At 32.0% G+C, this 23,069-nt stretch overlaps 1 protein-coding gene and 1 long non-coding RNA gene across 2 annotated transcripts; one reads left to right on the top strand and one right to left on the bottom strand.

Moving 5' to 3' along the window:
* Window positions 1–382: 382 nt before the first annotated feature.
* On the bottom strand, window positions 383–7,530 carry LOC109136326 (uncharacterized). The gene is made up of 3 exons (XR_008968009.1): window positions 6,347–7,530; window positions 1,864–3,689; window positions 383–911 (listed from the first exon to the last, which is right to left on the bottom strand). It is a non-coding gene; the product is annotated as an uncharacterized LOC109136326 (long non-coding RNA).
* Window positions 7,531–8,455: 925 nt separating this feature from the next.
* Window positions 8,456–17,726, top strand: LOC104906153 (transcription factor JUNGBRUNNEN 1). The gene is made up of 3 exons (XM_010694867.4): window positions 8,456–8,961; window positions 14,880–15,199; window positions 17,133–17,726. Exons 1-3 carry the CDS (start codon window positions 8,655–8,657, stop codon window positions 17,574–17,576), a joined length of 1,071 nt encoding a protein of 356 aa, XP_010693169.1. The 5' UTR covers window positions 8,456–8,654; the 3' UTR covers window positions 17,577–17,726.
* Window positions 17,727–23,069: the final 5,343 nt, after the last annotated feature.

Genomic DNA, 23,069 nt, shown 5'->3' with positions numbered 1-23,069 from the left:
TTTTTGACTAGTCATAAGATTTCAAAAGGATTTTAAAAGAAGAATATTGAAGAGATTACCACATGATTAAGGCCGAAAAATATGCGTCGAGGTGAAGAATCTTCGGTTGACTCCACATAGTTCATCAACAAACTCCAACCCTCAATAACAGTTGTGGTGATCATTTCATTGGTTGCCAAACTTAAAAAATCCTCTCACGTAACAAAGTATATATAGAAAGTTAACAAAAATAATATAAAATAAAGAAAATAATGAAGTATGATGTAGGTAATAATGTTTACCTCTGTGCCAAAGTTTCATTGTGATCTACCATACAATAATCAACTACATGTTTCCGAAAGGATGGCATGTATGATAATAGTGTTACATTTTGGCGCAAAATTTTGAAACCAAAGTGACAGGGACATTTTGAATCCCACAATTATATGTAGAACCAAGACCATCATTGTTGACATTATGGCTATTAGAAGATGTACGCAACCAAGACATTGGAGATCTAACGCAACCATCTCTCTCTTTGTTGATTTCGTCCACATGAGAACACGACTTAACACACTCATCTCCAATAATTGAAATGTCAACAAAGGATGGGGAAGAAACATCTGGACCCTTGGCACCAATTAATAACTCGTTTTCAGACTGAGAGAGTAATTGGAAAGTTGGCATATCATCAGCAGCTTTTTTCATAGTATAAATAGAATCTGTGACATTATCGATATATACTTGCCATGCATCTTCATGAACAAAAGCCGGAGTTGGAGACAAAGTAGGAGAATCAGAAACATGTATATTATCTTTCCCTTTATTTTCTGCGTTATTGATCATACTCTTTGCTTTTGACAATCGATCAATATAATGGAAGACACAACGTCCAAGTCTCTTTTCATTAACAACAAAATCTCTTGCAGGCCCTGTGAAAAGGAAAGGAAAAAATCTTAAAATATATGAAGATACATATATGATAGACTAGACTGAGAAATTATAATTACAGGAGTATCTGATTAGAGTTATATACATAACTAATTAGAGTTACAAGAGTATTTGATTAGAGTTATATAAATTATTAATTAGAGTTACAGGAGTATTTAATTAGAGTTATATGAATTACTAATTAGAGTTACAGGAGTATTTGATTAGAGTTATATGAATTATTAATTAGAGTTACAGGAGTAGCACAATAGTCTTATACGTGCCAACTGCCAAGGCTTAGGCTTTTGACTCATTAGTGAAGGAATTGATGCTTACGATCTAATACTATTGGATAGTGAAGTAATTGATACTTCCTTGCTTGTTCTCTTATCCAGCTTGTTCATCTACAACTAGGTAGGTTGACTTATTAGGAATTTGTAATAGTTGATGGATTACTTATTAAATATTGATAGTTGTACTTTTTCATTTTCATTAACAACAAAATCTAATGAAAGATAGACTAGACTGAGAAATTATAGTTACAGGAGTATATGATTAGAGTTATATGCAATACTAATTAGAGTTACATGAGTATTTGATTATATTTATATAAATTACTAATTAGAGTTACAGGAGTATTTGATTAGAGTTGTATGAATTTATAATAAGAGTTACACTAGTGCTAGCCCAAAATCTTCTACAAGACTCCCTCATACTAGATATGATAACATGTGTTACATTTCCGTTATAGACTTATAGTTGTATTTTTTTTTTGTGAGGGGGACTTCTAGTTGTATTTAGTTAGTTTGGACGAAAATATCTAAACTATAATATTTATTTTCCAATAAATACATTTCATCTGCTGCAGGATATCATGAATAATGATTAAAAACATAATAGGATATCAATGAAAAAGCAATAAAAATATATGATAAGAGTTATAGGAGGACATACATCTGTTGCAGTTTTCTGTATCTCCTCGTCAGAAGGCAAGCTATCTGGAATCTCAAAGCTAATTACCTTCTTGCAGTGAGAAATATCAGCCAAACACTTCCTTTGGATATCCTGGACTGAAGGTACTGAATTACATTGAAGACACGAAGAGAGATGACTCTCTAAATCCAAAATCTCATTCCCAAAACTCCCAGAACCTAACTCATCATGAATACGTTTTTGGAATTTTTCATCTGTCCAAGATTGAACAAGGGGGATCTCTAGGTAACGCCTGAGATTTGAAAACTAACCTATGGAAGTATATAATTTCTAACATGATAACACAACCTCCAAGATTAGCCAAACTATCTACATGATATTTCACAAATCCATTAGAAAGCTTCTCCAGCACATATGAGCACCAATCAAATTCTTTAATTTTACATACTTGAGAAACAGCTTTTAAAAGTTTCAAATCCACTTTATTGTTCGACATAGGAGCAAGAAACCTACCCATAGCATAAAGGACAAACAAACTTTTAAATTCATCTCCACCCGCCTGCATCTCATTCGATCGAATCTTAGCAGCTACATCCTTCAAAGAAATTCCTTGGCTGTCATCAACAACATCAAACTTAAATCGAAACTCTCTTTTCAAGATATTATCAGATTCCTTAGATCCTCTACAAGTGGAAATCTCCTCAACCTCATAATCACCCATGGGAAGCAAAAAGACCTCATGCACATCAAACTTACTTACCACAAATTTATTCACCGCATCGATTCTAAACACCCAACTGCCAGGATTAAAAGACTTTATTAAAAAAGGGATCATGGTAGTAGGACTTTGAGTCAAATGCAAACTGCAAAGACCTCCAAAACCAATGTCATTCACATCTTGAACTTGTTGCGAAGATAAGTCCTTTATAAGCTTTACCAACTCATTCGGTCTACATTGAGTAGACAACTCTGATGACTTTTTTTTCTGTTTCGGTACATATGATGTACTATCCTTTTTAAGTAATTTGGCCCCTTTCTTATCAACCAAATCCATACTTTGACCTGCACTACGCTTACCGTTCACATTACCAACCTCGACAATGTTCATATCTACATACACATACATAAACTAATCACACATTCATACAACCAGAATTGAATATTCAAAACATAAAATATCGATTATAGTGGTACTCATATAATCATGTTTGCCACAGGTGTCCAAGTTAAGAGTAACACATAGATAAAACACAAATTAAACCATCACTAAAACATCATGACATTAAGTAACCCCCACATGTATACATCAATTATCATTTACGATTATGGCAACACTTGATTAGAGTTGTAGGATATAATAGTGAAGAAGTACACCAATACTTATTTAAAATTATAAGAAATACTATTTAGAGTACTGACAACAATTAATTAGAGTAGTAGGTAGTAGTATTTAAGAGTTAAGAGTTATAACAATGCTTGTTAAGAGTTATAGGATGTACAGATTATAATTATGGCAATCCTCTTTAGAGTTATACGAATGAATAGTTAACTTTACAGAAATACCTATTAGAGTGATGCTAATACATGTTTAAAAGTTATAATTGATTATCATTAAGATGATTGATAATTACAAGCTCCAGAGAGTATATACAGGAGGTAAAAAAAAGTCTCAAGCTCCAAACTGATAAAAAATTATACAAACAATGGTGAAGTAATTAATGCTAAGAATGTCAATATTGAATACAACACTAAACAAATTCAACGTCTATGTCAAAGTTATCGCTACCACCCATCAACAAGAGCTCCTCTTTCATCCTCTCTCTACATCGAACACAAAACACAAACCCCTGAAAATGCACACATCAACAAGGTGAACATTAACTATAATCTATAACTCTAAATAAGACGTACATACCAAATAATGCTATAACTATAATTATAACTCTTATGACTACTCAAAATACCCCTGTAACTCTAATTAGTAATTAGTAATTCGTATAACTCTTATTAAATACTGCTACAACTCTAATTAGAAGGTGAACATTAGTTTGCAAAATATAAAATTCATATAACGCTAATCAAGAGTGTATATAACTATAATAATTATTTCATATAACTCTAACTATTCACTAACTCTAAGAAAGTGTTGCCATAATTGTAATTAGTAATGACATAACTATAATTGGAACTCTTATGACTAGTCAAATACTCATGTAACTCTAATTAGTAATTCATATAACTCTAATCAAATATTCCTATAACTCTAATTAGAACGTACATAACAAGAAATGCCATAACTATAATTACATCTCTTATAACTCTAATTAGTAATTCCTATAATGCTTATTAAATACTACTACAACTCTAATTAGAAGGTGAACATTAGTTCGCAAAATATGAAATTCCTATAACTCTAATTAGTAATTCATATAACTCTCATCAAATAAATCTATAACTCTAAATAAGACGTACATACCAAATAATACTACAACTATAATTATAACTCTTATGACTACTCAAAAATACTCCTATAACTCTAATTAGTAATTTGTATAACTCTTATCAAATACTACTGCAACTCTAATTAGAAGGTGAACATTAGTTTGCAAAATATGAAATTCCTATAACTCTAATTAGTAATTCCTATAACTCTTAACAAATAAACCTATAACTCTAATTAAGACGTACATACCAAATAATGATATAACTATAATTATAACTCTAATGACTACTCAAAATACCCCTATAACTCTAATTTGTAATTCGTATAACTCTTATCAAATACTACTACAACTCTAATTAGAAGGTGAACATCAGTTTGCAAAATATGAAATATATGAACAAACCTTTCATTTTTTTTCCCTTTTCCTACGCAAAAATATCACACAAACATCCTCAAAATTCATATTCCTTACTAAACCAAATTTGATTCACTGTTTTCATCCACAAATTGCATAAACCTTACAAAAAGCAAGTGAATCTACTGCTAGTGAATCGTATAACCTTACAAAAAGCAAGTGAACTAATAATGAAATTATTTAACTTTGCTCAATATAAAGCAAAAAAATTAAAGGCATAAAATCGAATATCAACTACGTTCTACGTTTTTGTCATTTGCGACATGAAATTCTTAATCAAAAAAAAAACCACAGGTAGGACGATAGAACGTGGAATCTGAATAAAGAAAAGAAATCAGCATTTTGATGGAGTGAGTTGTGAGTTCTCTAATATACTACTATTTGCAAATTCTATTCCATTTTTAGACAGCCAAGGTTGTAAACTACATAAACTTGAAGGATAAAAAATCATTACTTTATGCCCACAATTTTTAGTGCATTACAATCTTCACTACGAAAGCAATACATGGGTGACGCCTCAAATGAAAATCAAAAGCAAAATCAAAAGCAAAATCATATTCTTTCCCTTCTGTTTCTATTATACTACTACTTAACCAGCTTGTTAGTCCTGTATTTTGTGGAAGGGAATCCTTTTTTTTCATCAAACTGGCATTTCAAAAAATTCTTTTTAATGCAATGTTTTGGCTCAGTTTGTGCATTTAACTTTGGTTAGTTCTAGTTTATTCATGAAGATTACTTGCTGTACTTTTTAGGATTTGGAATGGTATTAATGGAAGCATTTCTTCAGGCTGTTAGTCCTGTGTATACTACTTTTTAGGATTACTTGATGTACCTTCTGTTTCTGTTATACTACTACTTTACCAGCTCGTCTACATCCTTCCAAATTCCTGCGACACACAAAAAAAAAACACCCAAAAAAGCTTCTTTTCACACCATTTTTACTCCCCCTCTTTTAATTTCTCCAAAGTTCTCATCTTTCAAGTTGATTGTTTTGCACCATAACCCGACATATGATTGTTTTGCACTTTTTATTTTTCTGGGGAATTTGACTTAGATGCTGGAATACCCGATACTCGGTTTATTCGAATGAATAGTTATGTCTCTCAAGCATCCAACTCTTATAATTTTAAATAAGTATTGGTGTACTTTTCACACCATTTTTACTCCCCCTCTTTTAATTTCTCCAAAGTTCTCATCTTTCTTGCACATCAACAACGATGGCTACTCTTTCAGATATTGGAGTTTCAGCATTCATAAACAAAATCACTGCTTTTGCTTTCTTACTTGCATTTGCTTTTCTAAAAATTCAACCCCATTAATATCAAAGATATCTTCTGTAATACTTTACACAAGGTTATATTGACTAGGCAAAATCAGAAAGAAATAAAATGAAGTACTCAATTTAACGCACTTCAGATATCAGACAAATTTCCAATTTAACTATATATAACTAAACCCACCAAAATCAAGTTCTTGAAAAAAAAAATAGAAAAAGAAATCGTAATTAAACTAAATGTCACGTTCTCGAAAATTAATCATAAAGAAATCAAGTTCTTGAAAATTTTCGCATAATTAATGTCAAGAAATCATAATCACAATTCTGAAAAAAAATTCAAGAAGTAAACTAGAACGAAAAAAAAACTTACCTTTCTCTCCCATACTGTCTGCAACAATCAAACTAAATCGCTGAACTAGTTGATTTTGGTGAATTGCAGAAGAAAATCGCTGAACAAATAGCAGAAAAAAACTTGAAACCGTCGAAGTAGTTGATTTTGGTGAATTGCAGAAGAAAATCGATGAACAAATTGCAGAAAAAAAAATTGAAACCGTCAAACAGAGAGGAGTATTTGCAGAAGAACCAAACTTGAGAGTTGGGAGAGAGGAGAGAGAAGAGAGATAGGATCAGCGAGTTATGCGTAAGATTGATGAGGGTAATCCCTTTTTATTTTTAATCTTGAGCGTTACATGTAACATGATCTAAGGGCTGTTATTCTTTCTCATTTCTCATGTAAAACCTCATTCTCACCTGAACTCAATTCTATGTAGATTTGGGCTCATATGAGAACACATATGTTATGTGAGAACAAAAATATATGTGAGAATGAACCTGAACCATTAGATTATTTGAATCTAACGACTCATATTCCACCCATATCATTAAACTGATCCATCCTTTTCCTTTAACGGACCTATTATCTCGACAAATTTACAATTTGCAACAATCCTCCATCGGCGACCTCCATCAGCGACCAAACATCGAAACTGTTAAGCTTTGTTTAATCTCCATTGAAGTTGCAAAATTATTTCCGAAACTTAAAGCTTGAAGGTCTGACAAGAATCTAACTTCATCATCGCACCATTGAAGCTCCATCAAAGCTCATGATTTTCTTGAAGCTCCATTGAAGGTGCTCCACTGAAATGCTTTTTTTTTTTTTTTTTTTTTCTGAAAGTTCTCCACTAAAATGCTTTTTATTTTTTGGATTTTGAAGCTCTGCATTTTAAAACCAATTAACAGTAGAGATTTTGTCTTCTAATCAATTAAAAATACCAAATTTCTGTTTTTCTTAAACGCGATTCGTTGTTAATTTGCTATTGATTGGAGGACTCAAGGAGGAGACAGAGGTTAGGATTTTTAATTTGTAGTGAGATTTTAAGCAGCTTATTGTGTTAAATTTACCAGAAATCGAAGTGAAATTCTGGTTTTCTTTGTGATGAATGCAAACTTTTGGTTCATGTAGATCATTAGGAAGTTACTTGGCGCCTACTAACTAATGTTATTATGTATGTGCTGCAAATCCATGGTTTGGAGATATTCAATGTATTGCTCCTTAAGTTTGTCTAATTTTAATCCAATCTGTGATTATCAATTCATCTACACAGTTTTGAATTATCTTCTTTCTCTCCAATGTGCATTTAATTGCTAAAACTATCCAACAAAATCATGGAACTTCATTTAATTAACAATAATATTACTGACATTGAACTTTATTAAGATAATAATTTTTTTGGGCTGTTTCTTGAACAATTATTGAAATATTCCGAGTCAATGTACTTACATTAGTCACTTGATGTACTTATAGAAACATGACAATGTACTTATAGAAGTATGACAATGTGCTTACAAAAAATGGCACGGTATGCAATGCTTTAAATGGAGTTTTTCTTTTTTACTAGAATGAATCTGATTTGATTTAGATTTAGGCATATATCATGAATTTATGCAGAAGTGTTGTGTTCATGTTGCTTAATCGGGTATTTGAAATTTCTAATAAGTATGATGTATATATATATGGGAGTTAATGTATTTGTAGTGTACCGATGATGTATATGTAGTGAAAATCTGATGTACGCGTGTGATCTAAGGATTGTAATTTATTCTCACATATTTTTCTATTCTCACATAACTTTTAATTCTCACCGGATCCTGACTCTATATATATATATATATATATATATATATATATATATTATAAACGATGTATAGGTAAAGGCCCAAAATAAATATTCTATTTTATTTTTTTAGGGGGAGGGCCTGGGCCACCCAAGACCCCTATTCCCTATTGGATCGGCTTATGATAATACCCAACATTAGCTCATGAAAGACAAAATTGCACCCAAGTGAGCATAAATAAATAAATTGTTAATAAAAAAAAGAATATCAATGTTCTAGATTTTGCGTACATCAGCGATAAAAGCAAAATAATCTTGTTGAAGTATATAACTAGTCCTTGAGGGGCAGAATTTTCAAATTGATAAGGTCAGAAGCAAAGAAAAATACGAAAGTTTCTAAAATGTATGGCCCCTCCTCCACATGACCCAACAGGTAACAGGTCAAGCCTCATGACTTGACTCAGCCGTTTTCACTATCATCCTCCAATATTATCATCAACTCTTATTCACACAAATATTCTCAAGTACCAAGAATATATATTTAACTCATACATACAAAGGTGAATGAGAATATATAACACAAAACTCAACACATACAATTTAATTAAGACACTCCTTTATTTGATGGAGGTGAAGAGGTGCAACAGCCAAGATGATCAGCAGGAAAGACGCGACAGTAAAATCTCCGGTGGCGGCCTCGTCGATGGCGTAGATGATGATGAAGGGCCGCTTCCAGGGTTCCGGTTTCATCCGACGGACGAAGAGCTAGTATCGTTCTACTTAAAGAGGAAGGTCGAAAAACGACGACCTCTTAGTATTGAGATCATTAAGCAGATTGACATCTACAAATATGACCCCTGGGATCTAGCAAGTACGTATATATATGCATTACTATACTTTCCTTACTAATTTCTTACTATATAAGTGACCATGCATGTCAAGTGTATGCACAACTCCAATTATTGTGTCGTAGTATAGTCGAGTAGAATTACTATATATGCTGAGTTTCACATGTGTGCAACCTTATCTTTTAGTCTCAAACAATATCAAGGATATACTAGAATCATAGGCGTGTATATATTTCATGAAATAACACACTTTTTTTAGTAAAAGGTAAAGTGAAATTAGGAAATTCTTCTCTCATAAACGCAGCTGAAATATCATTTAATTAGGGTACCAGATAAGCAACTATTTCCCTTTGGTGGGAAATACAACTTCAGTTTCGATGTTTTTACCAATCAACTCCAAAGTTTTTGATCAGTTTTTATAAAATTCTAATTTTTTTTTTGTTTTACATTTCCCCAAATAGACACTGAAAGTCTTTAACTAAAACAAAAATTCATATAGCTATAACAATCACTACTACAATAAAGTCTAAAGAGACCCCGTAAAATCTCATTTAGAGACCACATGAGAGGTGGTCTTCAGCTAATAGGTCTCTCAGGATAAATAACGGTGGTTTCTTAATTTGATAAAAAAGACCACTTCCTTAAAATAAGAGGTCTCTCATAGGTGATACTTTTGCACATATTTGTAGTAGTGAATATGATTTTATATTGCATGCTTACTTGAGTTTGCTGCATGTGGATCATAACCTCTTTTAAAAGCTAAGCTAGTTATTAGGTCCGAGTTATGCTCCAGATAAGTAAAAATTTCATTTATTAATATAATACTTTATGATAATAATATTAAATAAAACTTAGTCTAGTGGTTTAGACTTTAGCATACTTCTACAGGTATCTAGTTTTTATCGTTTAACCAATGGTGTTATAATAAAAGGGAAAAGATAACTTTGATGGAGAAATTAAGAGGGGGGTAAATGGTAATAAAAGGGGAAAGATTAATTAAGTTCATGCTGCCCTTTTCTTGGTTGTCTGAAACGTCAACATGAACACTTTGCATCATTCAATAATGTGTAGATCAAAATTTCAAACATATGGTTTGATAATCTATGTTCGTATTCACATGGTTTAACCCTCCTTGTATATTCTACTGTTGAAGAATCAAATTTAAATTTTAAAACATTATATCTTGAGGAAACTTATAATATATATATACTATATACTGCATACAATAATCTTAGAACTCTATACACATGATACATATATATGTTTTTACTTAATTGGTTTATATATAAAATATTATATTGTATTTTCTTCAACAGTTGGACACTAAACGATAACTAAATGTGATTATCCAATATTGTGGAAAGTTAATAATACAAGGTGTAAAAAGTTAATTCGCCTGGAATCAAAGTACGCTTTTAAGAAAACAACTCTTAATTTAATACAATTATGATTATGTAAATATTGTTTATTTATCATGATAATATTTTGGATAATTTAGAAATATTCATGATTTTTTTCCAAAGCTGCTAAATTATGAGAAGTGATATATACTACGACATATATTCATGATTTTGTATTTCAGTATCAGAATTATAGATTAGGAAACCCTCTCGATAGGGTAAGCGTTTTGGACTAAGCAACTAGATCAACCTAATCTATCATGAAGTTATATCAAGTTGGACTATGTCATAATAGGACTATTATTAAATTCCAAAGACGTAGAAACAGGTCAGAAGAGTTTGACTAGATAGAATCAGAGTTGGGCTTCAATAATAAAACCAATATAATTAACCAACCAACAATTTCTAGACTAGTATGCGTAGTCCCATGGTATGGTCCTTTAATTTTTTCTCCACTTAGATCTTTGTTTTCCAATTCTTTACCATGCGTATTGAATTGATAGGTAAAGTAGAAAGTAACTGTGGGATCATTTTATCCTAATTATAAGAAAAAAATAGGCAAATTTTTTAGAGATAGATGGAGTGTATGTTAGTCATCTTTATTCTAAGGCATGTTTGGTAATCGATTTTCAAATTAAATATGAAGTAGATGTTTGATCAAGTTAATATTCTACTAATTATAGTGAAAAGTAACATTTAATGAAATCGTATTTCAAATTCAATTTTAAGAGTTGAGGTAGTATTTTTAAAAATCTACAAATATTAGCGTTTAAGATACAGTAGCATTTAATTTAGACTCATTACCAACAATATATCTACCTTTTCTTATTTGTCACCCATTACTCCCTTAATCCGATGTCACTAATCTAATGAAGCCATACAGGAATATTAGGAAAGTTCATTTCCTTAGACATCAACAACTCCATTTATTACAGAATAAATTTGTCATTCTTTTTTTCAAAGTCAAACTTTATAATATTATTGTGAATTATAAATTTTACTTTTTATAAGGAAAACTATAACAATGTAGACATATAATATAATACTACCAACATTTCTTTTTTATTTATACATTTTATTTTTTTAATTTACACACTTTCACAATATTCAAAAGGGGTAATATTTTTCATCATCCTTCTCCACCATTTTTATTTTAGTTTTGTACTTTTCACCATTTTGGCTTTCTCTCTCTTACTTTTGTGGAATTGTTTTAGATATCCTCAAAATTAAAGCAAAGTAAGTAGATATTTTAGCAACAAAGGTAGTATCATATTAGATTTGTCTTAATGTTAAAAATATTAATTTTCTTTACTTTTTATTATTACATCGTCATTAAAAAAATATTAAAATTGTAATTTGATGAAAATTAAAGTGAATAAATTTGTTATTATGTGATAGAGGGAATATAAAAGAAAAAATAATAAATAGATAGGGGAGGTTTCTCTTAACGGTCCAAATCATCCAATATTTTCCTTTTCATTTTATCTAGTGTTTTGGTTCATAGAGAGCTACACCAGGAATGAGATAGATCTAGAGATGGTAAAAGATCGATTATTTTATAGTGGTATCATTGTAATATGTCTCATATATAAATAGAGATGGCCAACAGTGCGGGCCAATCTAGCCCGGCGCACCTCGTGGATCGTGTGGGTCGGGCCAGCAAAAAGTCCGGTTCAGCCAAGTTCGACCCGTGAAATTGGTGGGTGGGTCGTGGGCTAGTTTTCTTGAGCCCAACCCATTACTAAAACGCCCAGCCCGGACCATGAAACCGATCCAACCCGACCCATGAACCAGACCAGCCCAATCCAAGTAAATATTGAACCAAATTGTGTATATTTTAATCAAATTGTATATATTTTAATCAAATTGCATATATTGTAATTCAATCAAATTTAAAAATAATGAAATTATTCATTAATATTAATATTTGTATATATTTATATATAATTCATTTTGAAGATTTTATGTAAGAATGAAGAATAATTTCAATGATTAAATAATTTTGGAAAAAAATTCTCATGCCGGCCCGTTAGCGCGGTCCAGCCCATCAGACCCATGAACCGTGAAAACCGGTAACAGACCGTTGTGGGCCAAGATTTTCCAGCCCCGTGGACCAACCCGCCCAACCTATGAATTTCACGGTCTGGTCCCGGGCCGTGAAATCTTAGCCCAGCCCACTACGACCCATGGTCCGGCCCGCCCAGCCCGCACCAGAGGCCATCTCTATATATAAATAGGTTGCAAAAATTTTAATAGTAACCTAACCCTTTTGATAAATATACCATGACTTATACCAAGGATGTTTTGGCTTAGTGGTTAAGATTGAGGTGCTGTGAACAATAGGTCACAGGCTCGAATCTCCTTCCCCTTCTTTGTACTTTGTACTGCCTTTGTGGCTCCTATGGATCAAAAAATATATATATACCATGACTTATTGACCTGTTTAATTAAATGTGTTATTGGCTCGATGTATCTCAATAGTAACCTACTTTTTTGTTTGGATTGTGTCGTATTGTCATGTTCAGCTACTTTGTGGCAATTTAAACCAATTTATTATATCCCCTAAAAAACGATTTATTATATTAATATCATATATTTCTGTAGCAATTGTCTAAAACAAGTTCAAGCATGTCACATTTGTGTTGGAAACCTGGTGTATTTGATCTAAGGGTTAACCCACCACAAGAGATACTCTAAGGGTTGAAGTTTGATACTTAATGATAAAGATTAACCCACCACAAGAGATACTCTAAGGGTTGAATAAGCATAGAGGCAAAGGTATTAGCAAATCGAAAAATTTGTGTTTAAACACTCAAGTGGCTAAAGTCACCATTTTATTAAAATTGAATGATTAATAACATTAACTAAGCTATTTATACTCTAAAACTACTAATCGTATTATGCTTAGAACAAGTACCTAAGTCAAACTCCTACTATAACCCTTAAAACAATTAGATAATTACTAATAACAATAAGAGAAGAACAAAGAGTACTAAGGTGTTTAAAAAAAGAAAAACCTATTCCAAGTGAAATAATAAGAACTTATAAATTGAGCCAAATATAACTACAACTATAATATGAAGAGTTCTAACTCTACTCAACTAGGCATGATTCCAGCAGCCACTTCTCATGCTTCTCCCGCAAGATTAGTTAACAAACATGCCACCATAAAGCTAATGAACGAGCCACCATGGATTTGCTTTGATTGAGCCAAGCTAGGTATACACTCACATTCCTGCGAATAGGAGCCATTAAATCTTCATGTAGTACTTTATACTCATGTGTCATGAACACTAACCCAATTTATTTGTATAGAATTCGTGTCCCGTTGTCGTGTAGTGTCAACCATTCTTAGCTCTATATAGATCTTCATCAAGGTCTAAAATACCATCCTCTTATTATAATATTTAGCTAGAAGCTACAACTAGTTATTCATTATTTCGTCCCAAAAAATATTTAGGGTAGAGTTTGGTACAGTTATTAAGGGTTGTGGGCCCGAATTTCACAAGGCATATATATCATACTAGAAGACAATTTATTTTTAAGGATTAAATTTGAATGTTTTACTTGAAATGTTAATAATCAATTCAAAATCTTCATAAAATTAGTCTATAAAATATTATTTGAGAAGAATTTTAAAGATTATCCTTCGAAAGAACATTTTTTTGATGGAACACTTTACTTCCTATAATATCTCACAAATGATTTAGGAAGGAAAATCCGTAATAACGTAATAGATACTCCCTCCGTTTATGAATAAAGGCTTTGCATTGTCTTGCACACTCAACGATGCACAACTTTGACTATTAATATATCAAGTTATTTGAATTGCCAAAAAAAAAAAAAAAATATATCAAGTTATTCATTATTAAAAAAAAGATTAGAAACTATTGATTTCAGTAATCCAATCTTTAGCAGGTTCATTGAATTTAATCTCGCCTTTTAATTGTTTTTCAATAATTCCAACTTTTATGGGTAGCATCTCAAAAATGAATTGGACTTTTATATTTCTTGTCATCACCAATTCGTTTTGTGACTGTTGTGTGCAAGAAAAATAAGAAATCGAATTATTTTAAGAAGCTATACCTCAAAGTTGGAATTTTTCTAAAATAATTAAAATATAAGATTGAATTCCACACATCGGCAATTATTGTATTATTATAATCAATTTTTCCAAAAAATTATAAAAAATGATATTTTGAAAATATCTACCATGTTGAGTGTTGATATTAAGTTTTATATATGTATACCAAAAATATGGTCAAAGCAGAGTCTGTGGAATCATGCAAATTTTAAAGAGACTAATAGAGCATCCATTTAAAAAACAAAGAGAGTGAAAGAAGATACTAAGATAGATAGATAAATTGATCAGATTAGATTATAGGTAGAACTTTACATATGATTATGAGTTGGCAACTGTTTACATAAGTACTTGTGATAATCTCGGACATGGTGCTAGCCCGTTCAACTAACAATGGTGGTCTCTGTAATTTAGTATTACTTGTATAAACAACTAACAATAATATATAAATGAAATGCAGAAGCAAGTAGCAGCATAGGAGATAAAGAATGGTATTTCTATTGTAAAAGAGGAAGAAAATACAGGAACAGCATTAGACCCAACAGAGTTACTGGTTCTGGTTTTTGGAAAGCGACCGGAATCGACAGGCCGATTTACTGTAATGAAGGAGAAGGAAACCAGTGCATTGGTCTTAAGAAATCACTAGTTTACTATCGTGGAAGTGCAGGGAAAGGTACTAAGACTGATTGGATGATGCATGAGTTTCGTCTTCCGACTGATCAGCACCAACATGATCAAGCGGCTAACTTCTCTAAACCAAAGGACACAGCCCCAGAAGCCGTAAGTATATATTCCCTATCTTTTTTTTTTTTCTTGATTGGGAAATTAAGTCAGCCCAAAGGCTAACCCCTACCAAGACTAGGGGACTTGTAGGAGCTACCAACACATTGGCTGGTAATGCATGCAAAGCATGCTAAGGAAATACCCCAACATAATGCTGGGGATAAGGATCGAACCCCTAACCTCAGGGATCAGATGGGAGTGCTCTACCACATGAGCTAGCTTCTCATCCTTTATATTCCCTATGTTTTTATTTAGTTGTTCAACTTTTATGTTCTTTTTGCCTGCCAGCATTAATATATCATCGGTGGGAGACAATGACAACATACAAAAGTTAAGGGCCCGTTTTGTATTACTGTGGTCTTTTGTTTTTTGGTTTTCAAAGTCATGATATATCTTCAATAATGAATAAAAAATTAGTCAAATTTGTTGGGAACCTGATGATTTTGAAAACTGACAACTGAAAAGTGAAAACCACTTTTTCTGATTTCTAATTTTTGGTTTTTAGTTTTAAAAAAATTGAAAACTAAAAACAAAAAACGATAGCAAGTGTATTTTGTATAGTTTTAATTTTTCTTATGTATTTACTACTTCCACATATGATCGAATGGTTCTCCTCAAATCATTTGCTCCTAGATGTAATGAAAATTTGTTGTTTTCAAGTACGCGAGGTATCAATGAAGTGCATGTGGTGAAACTTCGCGAGGTATCAATTAAGTGCATGTAGTGAAACTTTGCGAGGTATCAAATATGACTTGATATTGATTGACTAAAAATGTTGAGATTTAAGCTGAATTTTGTTTATTACAAATGATGTTTTGAAGGATACTCATTGAAATAAGGTATAAAAATATTTATCAGTGAACATATATGGTAAAAAGTTCATATTGGTGAATCTTAGATATGGAAAAACACACATAGGCAACTTAGTGACACTTCATTGGTCGATTCAGTCTAATTTTTTTGTAAGTGCAATACCTAAAAGTAAAATAAAAATAATCATATTCTATTTACAAGTTACTTAATTTATTTGTTATTAATATGGTCCACCACATTTGTGATAAAATTTTGAAAATACTATAATCAACCAATATATATACATATACTGTGGGACATAAGATTTGAGATTGTTCCACTTTAGTAAGTGAGTTTTTATAATGAAAGGGGGGGGGGGGCATTGTTCATCATATGTAACAATCCCATGTAATTGTACTAGAATATATTACTAGAGTAAAGATAGACAACTATTTGTTCATATTTAAAGCTATTATGCTTTGTTATTTTTATTAATAAAAGGTAAAATTTATATTCTTTTACAAACTACTCCCCTCATTTATAATATAGTGCTTGTATTTTTTTTCGGGTTTCCAAAGAAAATTTCTCATTTGAAAAATTTCAACTTTCCACTACTTAGACAGAATATATGAAATTTAGAGGCCGGAATTGGGAATGCTACTGACTCTTAATATCAACCTATTGTATTATTTTTTGTTTGTCTGAATTGAAGCAAACTATTATTTCTTTCTAAGTTTAATATTAATAAACATTTAATAATGCTTGTCAGTTTCAACGTAGTTTTGTTTGTTCTTAGGCATGGATCTTCTTTTTTAAAAAATTAAAAAAGGCAATGATCTATCCAATACAAGTTAAACAATAAATAATACACTTGATAACCTTTATACTTTCCTTAATCTGCACAAAAAATGAGAAACGAGTATAATAGTATGAAACGAATGGAGTATAATAGTACGAAACAAAGAGAGTATATATAATATGACATATCTGGTAGGGGGAAAATTGTTACTATACGTTTCTTTTGTAAAGAACAATGAGGTGAATAGACTCTTTAATTTTTTTTTTTTGTTCTTGTCTCAATTATAAGTTTTCATTTAAAAAGCACTAACATTTCTTATGATGGGCTGCTATACTACAGGAAATATGGACACTTTGTAGAATATTCAAGCGAAACAAAAGGCATACTCCTGATTGGAGGGAATTATCTAGCAGAAAAAATGCAGTGAACTCCAGCTCAAAAACAAGCAGCATTGACTCTAACACTAATCAAGCCTATTACATTAGTTTTGGAACTCATGAAGTACAACCTAACAGTAGCTACAGTCATCTTCATGTTGTTGACGACGAGAACAATAACATCTATTTAGGAAACAACCTCAATATTACTACATGTGATCAAAAGAACGTCAATTTTCAACCAGAATATCAACAGCAGTGGAACTCTCTAGCACATACTCCGTCATCAACGACGCGATCGAGCATGAACAACGAGAATGATTTGCAGAGTTTTGCTTACTATGGACATAATTGGGATGACCTCAATTCAGTTGTAGAATATGCTGTTAATAAGCCCTTCCTGTAAATATGTATATAACATAATAATAACATATAGGATAGTTTTGGTGTTTTAAGATTTTGGGTCGTGTTTTGCCCTAGGGAAGCTCTTGTACTTATAAATATCGGTTTCCTTTTTATAAATGGACTAATACATAGTGCTATGTTGATGTTGTTACATATAACCGAATTATAGGCTTCGTAATAAATTAATTGTTGTAGAATAATTGCGGAGTGCCTTACTGCCTTGTTCCATCATATCGATGAGTGGTAGGTTTTGTATATTCTAACTCTATGTGGTCGTACTTGATACTTAATTCCTACTTATCATCATTTCACTTTTGATTTTTTGACACTATTTATCAACCAATTTCACTACAATTTTCACAATTACATACGAAAAGACATAATGAAGTGGGAATCGTGTTTAATTCAAATGAGAGCATTCTAGATATTAGGAGTGTTCATAACTGTCCGATCGATTTTCGGGTATCCGAAAATTTCCGTGTCAAATATGGATCGAAAATTTTCATTTTCGGATATACAAAGATATCTGAAACATGAAAAAAATTCGAATTTTTTCGGATACCCGATCCAAAATATCGGCTTTCAGGCCGAGTATCCAAAATATTCGATAATCCAATCCGATCCGAACTTATTTCACGAACTTTTTCCTTGAAAATTCATTTTTGTAGCTTTCGGGTATCCAACTGATCCGATTCGAAATTTCGGACATCCGATCCATTGTGATAACGGTTCGAATTCAAATTGCATTTGTCTTGATCAGAAATTTTCGGATATCCAAATTGAACTCCGCCCCTACTAAATATCAACCTTTATGTAATTTTTACATCTACGGAATTCAATATATTGAAATGCAAAAAAGCATATTGGACTATCTGAAAAAGCAAATGGTGCACCACATAAAAAATACTAATGTGTATTTACACTCACAAGTCACATTTCTTTCTATTTTTGTTTTTTAATGGACGAAAATGAAAGAAAGCAAATAAATTAAAGATAGTAAAGCTTATACTAGCAGTACCAAAACAGGGCATTTATGACAGATGTGTTATGACAGTATTAAAGGCCCATCGGAATTTGAGTCCTTTTATGACTTTCTCAAAGGCCCATTAAATTTAAAAGGAATGAGATCAATCCGATAATTATTTTACTAATTGATATTAGAGTTCAAGCTATCTAATTTTTCCCGGTGATTTTTCTCTCTCCTTCATTCTCTCCTCTCCCCACTCCCCTATTTCCATTACTTTATTCTTTCTTCAAGCTCCATTAATAGAGTTCAACCAAACTTTTACATGTTATGAGAATGAAATTGAGGATCCTAGTTGAGATACCGCTACAATCCTTTCTCAAAAGACTTTGTTTTTGTTCGATTAAATGCATATCTGAATTTCCTCAATTAGTGATTTATTTATCGCAATCTCTACAAATTTCTTCTTTATCTTCTGTAAATAGCAAAATGTTAATTACTTCTTTAATTGTTGAAATTGTCATTTTTCAATCGAAAACTTGTGACCTAATATTTCAATATTCATCTATTTTTAGGTGAATTATTGCTCGAATTGCCAAAATCAAAACCAATTGTGATTAAGATTTGTTGGAACATTTATAGTTTAATGTGTTCGTTGATGATATGTGATGATTATGTTTCGTTGTTGTGATGTAATGAAACATATAACTACTAGAAAAAGAGTGTTTTCTCAACGCTTTTCCTCAATATTCTAGACGGAAAAATGCGTTGAGAAATTGATTCTCAACGCTTTGTAAAAGCGTCGAGATTTTAGGCGTGGAGAATTCTCGACGCTTTCTTGCGTTGAGATTCTCAATGCAAAGACGCGTCCAGTATGACTTGTGACGCTTTTTTGTGTTGAGTTTCTCAACGCTTTTCTGCGTCTTGAAATGTGTGTGACGCTGTTTTGTGTTGGGTTTCTCAACGTTTTTTGCGTCGTGCAATTTGCTCTAGACACATTCTAGCGTCAAGATTATTTTACCTACACAAATAAATTTTTAGAGCCAAAATAACTCTTAACACGAAAAAGTGTCGAGATTTTAGTCTAGAAAAAACATCTACGGGCAGTAAAATGCATGAGTTTATAATAATTAATAATAACCACTATTTAATTGGATATGGATCAAATACAATATATTATAAGCGATTTTCCAATAAAAAAATATATAGGTAGAAATGACCAATATATAATAATATTTATATCTGTCTTAATTAACTAAAAATTAAATACACACTAAAATGTTCTGTTCGATCACAAATAAAAATAAGTCAATTCGATAATGTCTACTATCAACTTCTTCAAACCTTACAAAAAAAAGTATAACAAAAGAAATATATCTTTTACAAAGCCTTTTCAAATCATTAATAGCTTTACGAGTTGTACTAATTTAATGGATCCGTGGCTTCTTTTCCTTCACCATCATCTTGAACCTTGAAAAAAAAAACAAAGAATGACATAAGTAATCTTATATAATGGGATATATTATAGTGAGGGCCAATTATAAAAAAATGTTAAAAAGTTAGTTAATGACAAAAGAAAAGAATATGTAACTAGCAAGCAACTTGATTTTGATAATTCAAGTGAAACAATAAATGATAATATTATAACAATACCTCTGTAGTAATCAAATGCATAGCTGACTTTGCAGCATCTATAAGTTGAGCAGAAGCTTTTCCATCACGTACCGCATCCTAGAGAAATTTTTTTGAGTTCATAACTAAAACATCTATACTAATATACAAAAAGGCGTTCCTAAACAAGTATATGTGCCATGTGGAATTCTATTAGTGTAGCTATCTAGGCCCGAGTCACACACTAGTTAAAAGAAAAAAGGTGCTAAAAAATGGAAGAACACACGAAATAAATGGAGAAAGAAGATAATAAAAAATGGCATGTTGGTTTCATTTTAATATTATGCTAGCATTTATTTTGTTCTGGTTATATTCAACATGACACGTGACTAGTTAAGGGTTTAAGGCCACCTAAATTTAGCAAACAAAAGAAACGAAACATCAAATTTAGCTTTACAACCTCTCTATTATGACCACACAGAACCTCAAACTACACAATAATGCACCTTCTAATTGGCAGAAAACCTCTAAATACTGCACAATCATTCAGGGGACGCCATTCCTTATTCTATTCACTTCCGATAATGAATGGAAGCTAAAAAAAAATGATAAAGACAAGGCTCTATTGAAAATCCCAGCAAAAAGGGAACACACTCTGTTGCAGCATTCACCAGTGATTGAAGAGTCAAATAGTCAAACTACAAGTCTTTACAACATCTAATTGATGGAGACACAAAAGTATAACAACAATATCAATATAATGAAAGCTACCACTTGAGGAAGAGTGTGAGAATTAACATGCGTACTCACTACTCGATGATGTTTCTACACAATGCTAAAGGTTAATACCCCCCCCCCACACACACACACACACACACTTCCCCCAACTAGATCCTTTGGTGAAGATCATCCATCCTCAATTTAGACCCAAAATTAAGAAGATAACATTTCTTTGCTGCAGCAGTCAGCATCAGGCACCCTATCAGATCAAGTATCATGAGTCATGACATATTGGTTTGCTTGAACCACATTTCGAATCTTTGGTCGCTTCAATGTGGTACATGATGAGTAGATGAATACCCAGTCTTCGAGAAGTGAAACCAAAAAAAATATGGAGGCAGCAAAAATGGTCAACTTTAAACAAAGACATCCTACTCCGTACTCATGGCTTAAAGGCTAAACCGCTTTGACAAGACAAATATATTCAGGAGCTTTAAACATCAAATATGTGATTTGGCTAAAAAATGAATAATACATGACTGTTTAATGTTGAATTGTGCAAGTCCAGTGCCATGCACTGTACTGATGCAAGTAGTTGATATCTCCCAGCTCAAATCATTCTTTTCCATCTTACCAGAGAGAGAGTGCATGTTTGTTTTCTCTTTGATGCTGACAGTAGAGGAATGATGTACTGCAAAGGGGCCCTAAAATTACAAGCGTTTCTTGACATGGTAGAGGATAAAAGTTTGTAATTTTCAATGGACTCTTCTAATATCTAAGATTAAACTCAAAGATCTGCTAGCAAACCATATAATATATAAAGTGTTTGTGAGGCTTCAGTGTTGTCTGAAAGCTAATCCTTTTACTAATGGCTTGGTTGGTCATGCAGATATTCTTCAAGGTTATGATGCCTTTGAGAGAGGGAACAGGACGCTATGTGCTCAGCTGGATGCACTTGTTTTCTCTATTTACAGCATTACTGCTTTTAGGGTTTCAAGTGGAAGAGGCAGATAAGGTAATCCCCTTAACTATTCTATGATTATAGTGAGCTTTACTCTAACGTTTGCTTCTTTATTTATGCACAAAGTTCATTAGATGAGCAGTTACATAACCTAAAAGAGCTAACACATTGGTATGATTGCAGATAACACAGCTCACAATTGTAAGAGAACAGAAGCAACAAGCGACTTAAACATCACACCCTCGTGAATAATCGGGGACATAAACTGTAACAGGAAGCTCTACTGTGCAAATTCAGTATAAGTCAAACATACAAATGGTTGTAGTGTTACATGGAGCGATCCGTTAAAGTAAATTTAGTCCAATGAGCCATATAAACCTTATAAAAAGACAACAGACTTCTCCAAAGCTTGAAGCACAAACAATAAGAAAGAACAGTTATAGGGGAATTAAAGAGCTCTAGTAATATTTGATTTGAGGGAACATGGAAAAGAAGCAAACGAAAATTAAACATCATCCAAAAAAGACAGTCCAGGCCCCTATTCCTGCTGGTCAGAAAGCCACTTCCATTCAAGATGAAGCAGAGACATGAACTCGGAAAATGATGCATAACAAGTAATCCCTCCACCCTCCACAAGTAATACACAACCCAAAAATTGCAGTTTTGATGCACAAAGTTCATTCTTTTTTTTCACATCATTCAAAAATAGAGTACTTTAAGTAATATGTGGCTTCCAAAGGAAGAAGACACCAAACATATCTTGTCTCAAGCAAAAGAAACAAAACTTAAAGTGAAAATGCAACACTACTCCAAGCCACGAATATACTTCAACAAGACACAAATATACCACAAATTAATAATTGCATAAAAGCATATTAATTCCTGAAATTTTCACGAACTCCATCCCAAATTTATTATGCATATAAACGAAATTGGGGAAGCTTTGAACTCCTTTTTAGTAATTTAAACGAAATAGCTTAAGCCCAAATAACAAATCGAGCCTACTTCTAACCTATAAAACAAAATTAGCATAAAATCACAGAAAACTCATTGAATTTCAAAAATCCCCAAAATTACACTTAGTTTTAGCGTGGACAAAATATGATAAAAAATTTGGAGAATTTACGACTTCGTCGGAAGTTGGAACTAATTCAATGATAATTTGGATTAATCTGGATTTTTTTGGTTTCATAAACAGCAAAAATATAAATAATTTGTTCAAAAGCACCGACCTTTGA

Source organism: Beta vulgaris, chromosome 2, assembly GCF_026745355.1.
Source record: "Beta vulgaris subsp. vulgaris cultivar EL10 chromosome 2, EL10.2, whole genome shotgun sequence".
NCBI classification, from domain to species: domain Eukaryota; kingdom Viridiplantae; phylum Streptophyta; class Magnoliopsida; order Caryophyllales; family Amaranthaceae; genus Beta; species Beta vulgaris.
This window is presented reverse-complemented; position numbering and strand designations above follow the sequence as displayed.

Coding starts and splice junctions, on each gene's coding strand:
- LOC104906153 (XM_010694867.4), top strand. CDS start 8,655: ATGAGAATATATAACACAAAACTCAACACATACAATTTAATTAAGACA. Junction 8,962..14,879: donor TGACCCCTGGGATCTAGCAA/GTACGTATATAT, acceptor AATGAAATGCAG/AAGCAAGTAGCAGCATAGGA. Junction 15,200..17,132: donor AGGACACAGCCCCAGAAGCC/GTAAGTATATAT, acceptor GCTATACTACAG/GAAATATGGACACTTTGTAG.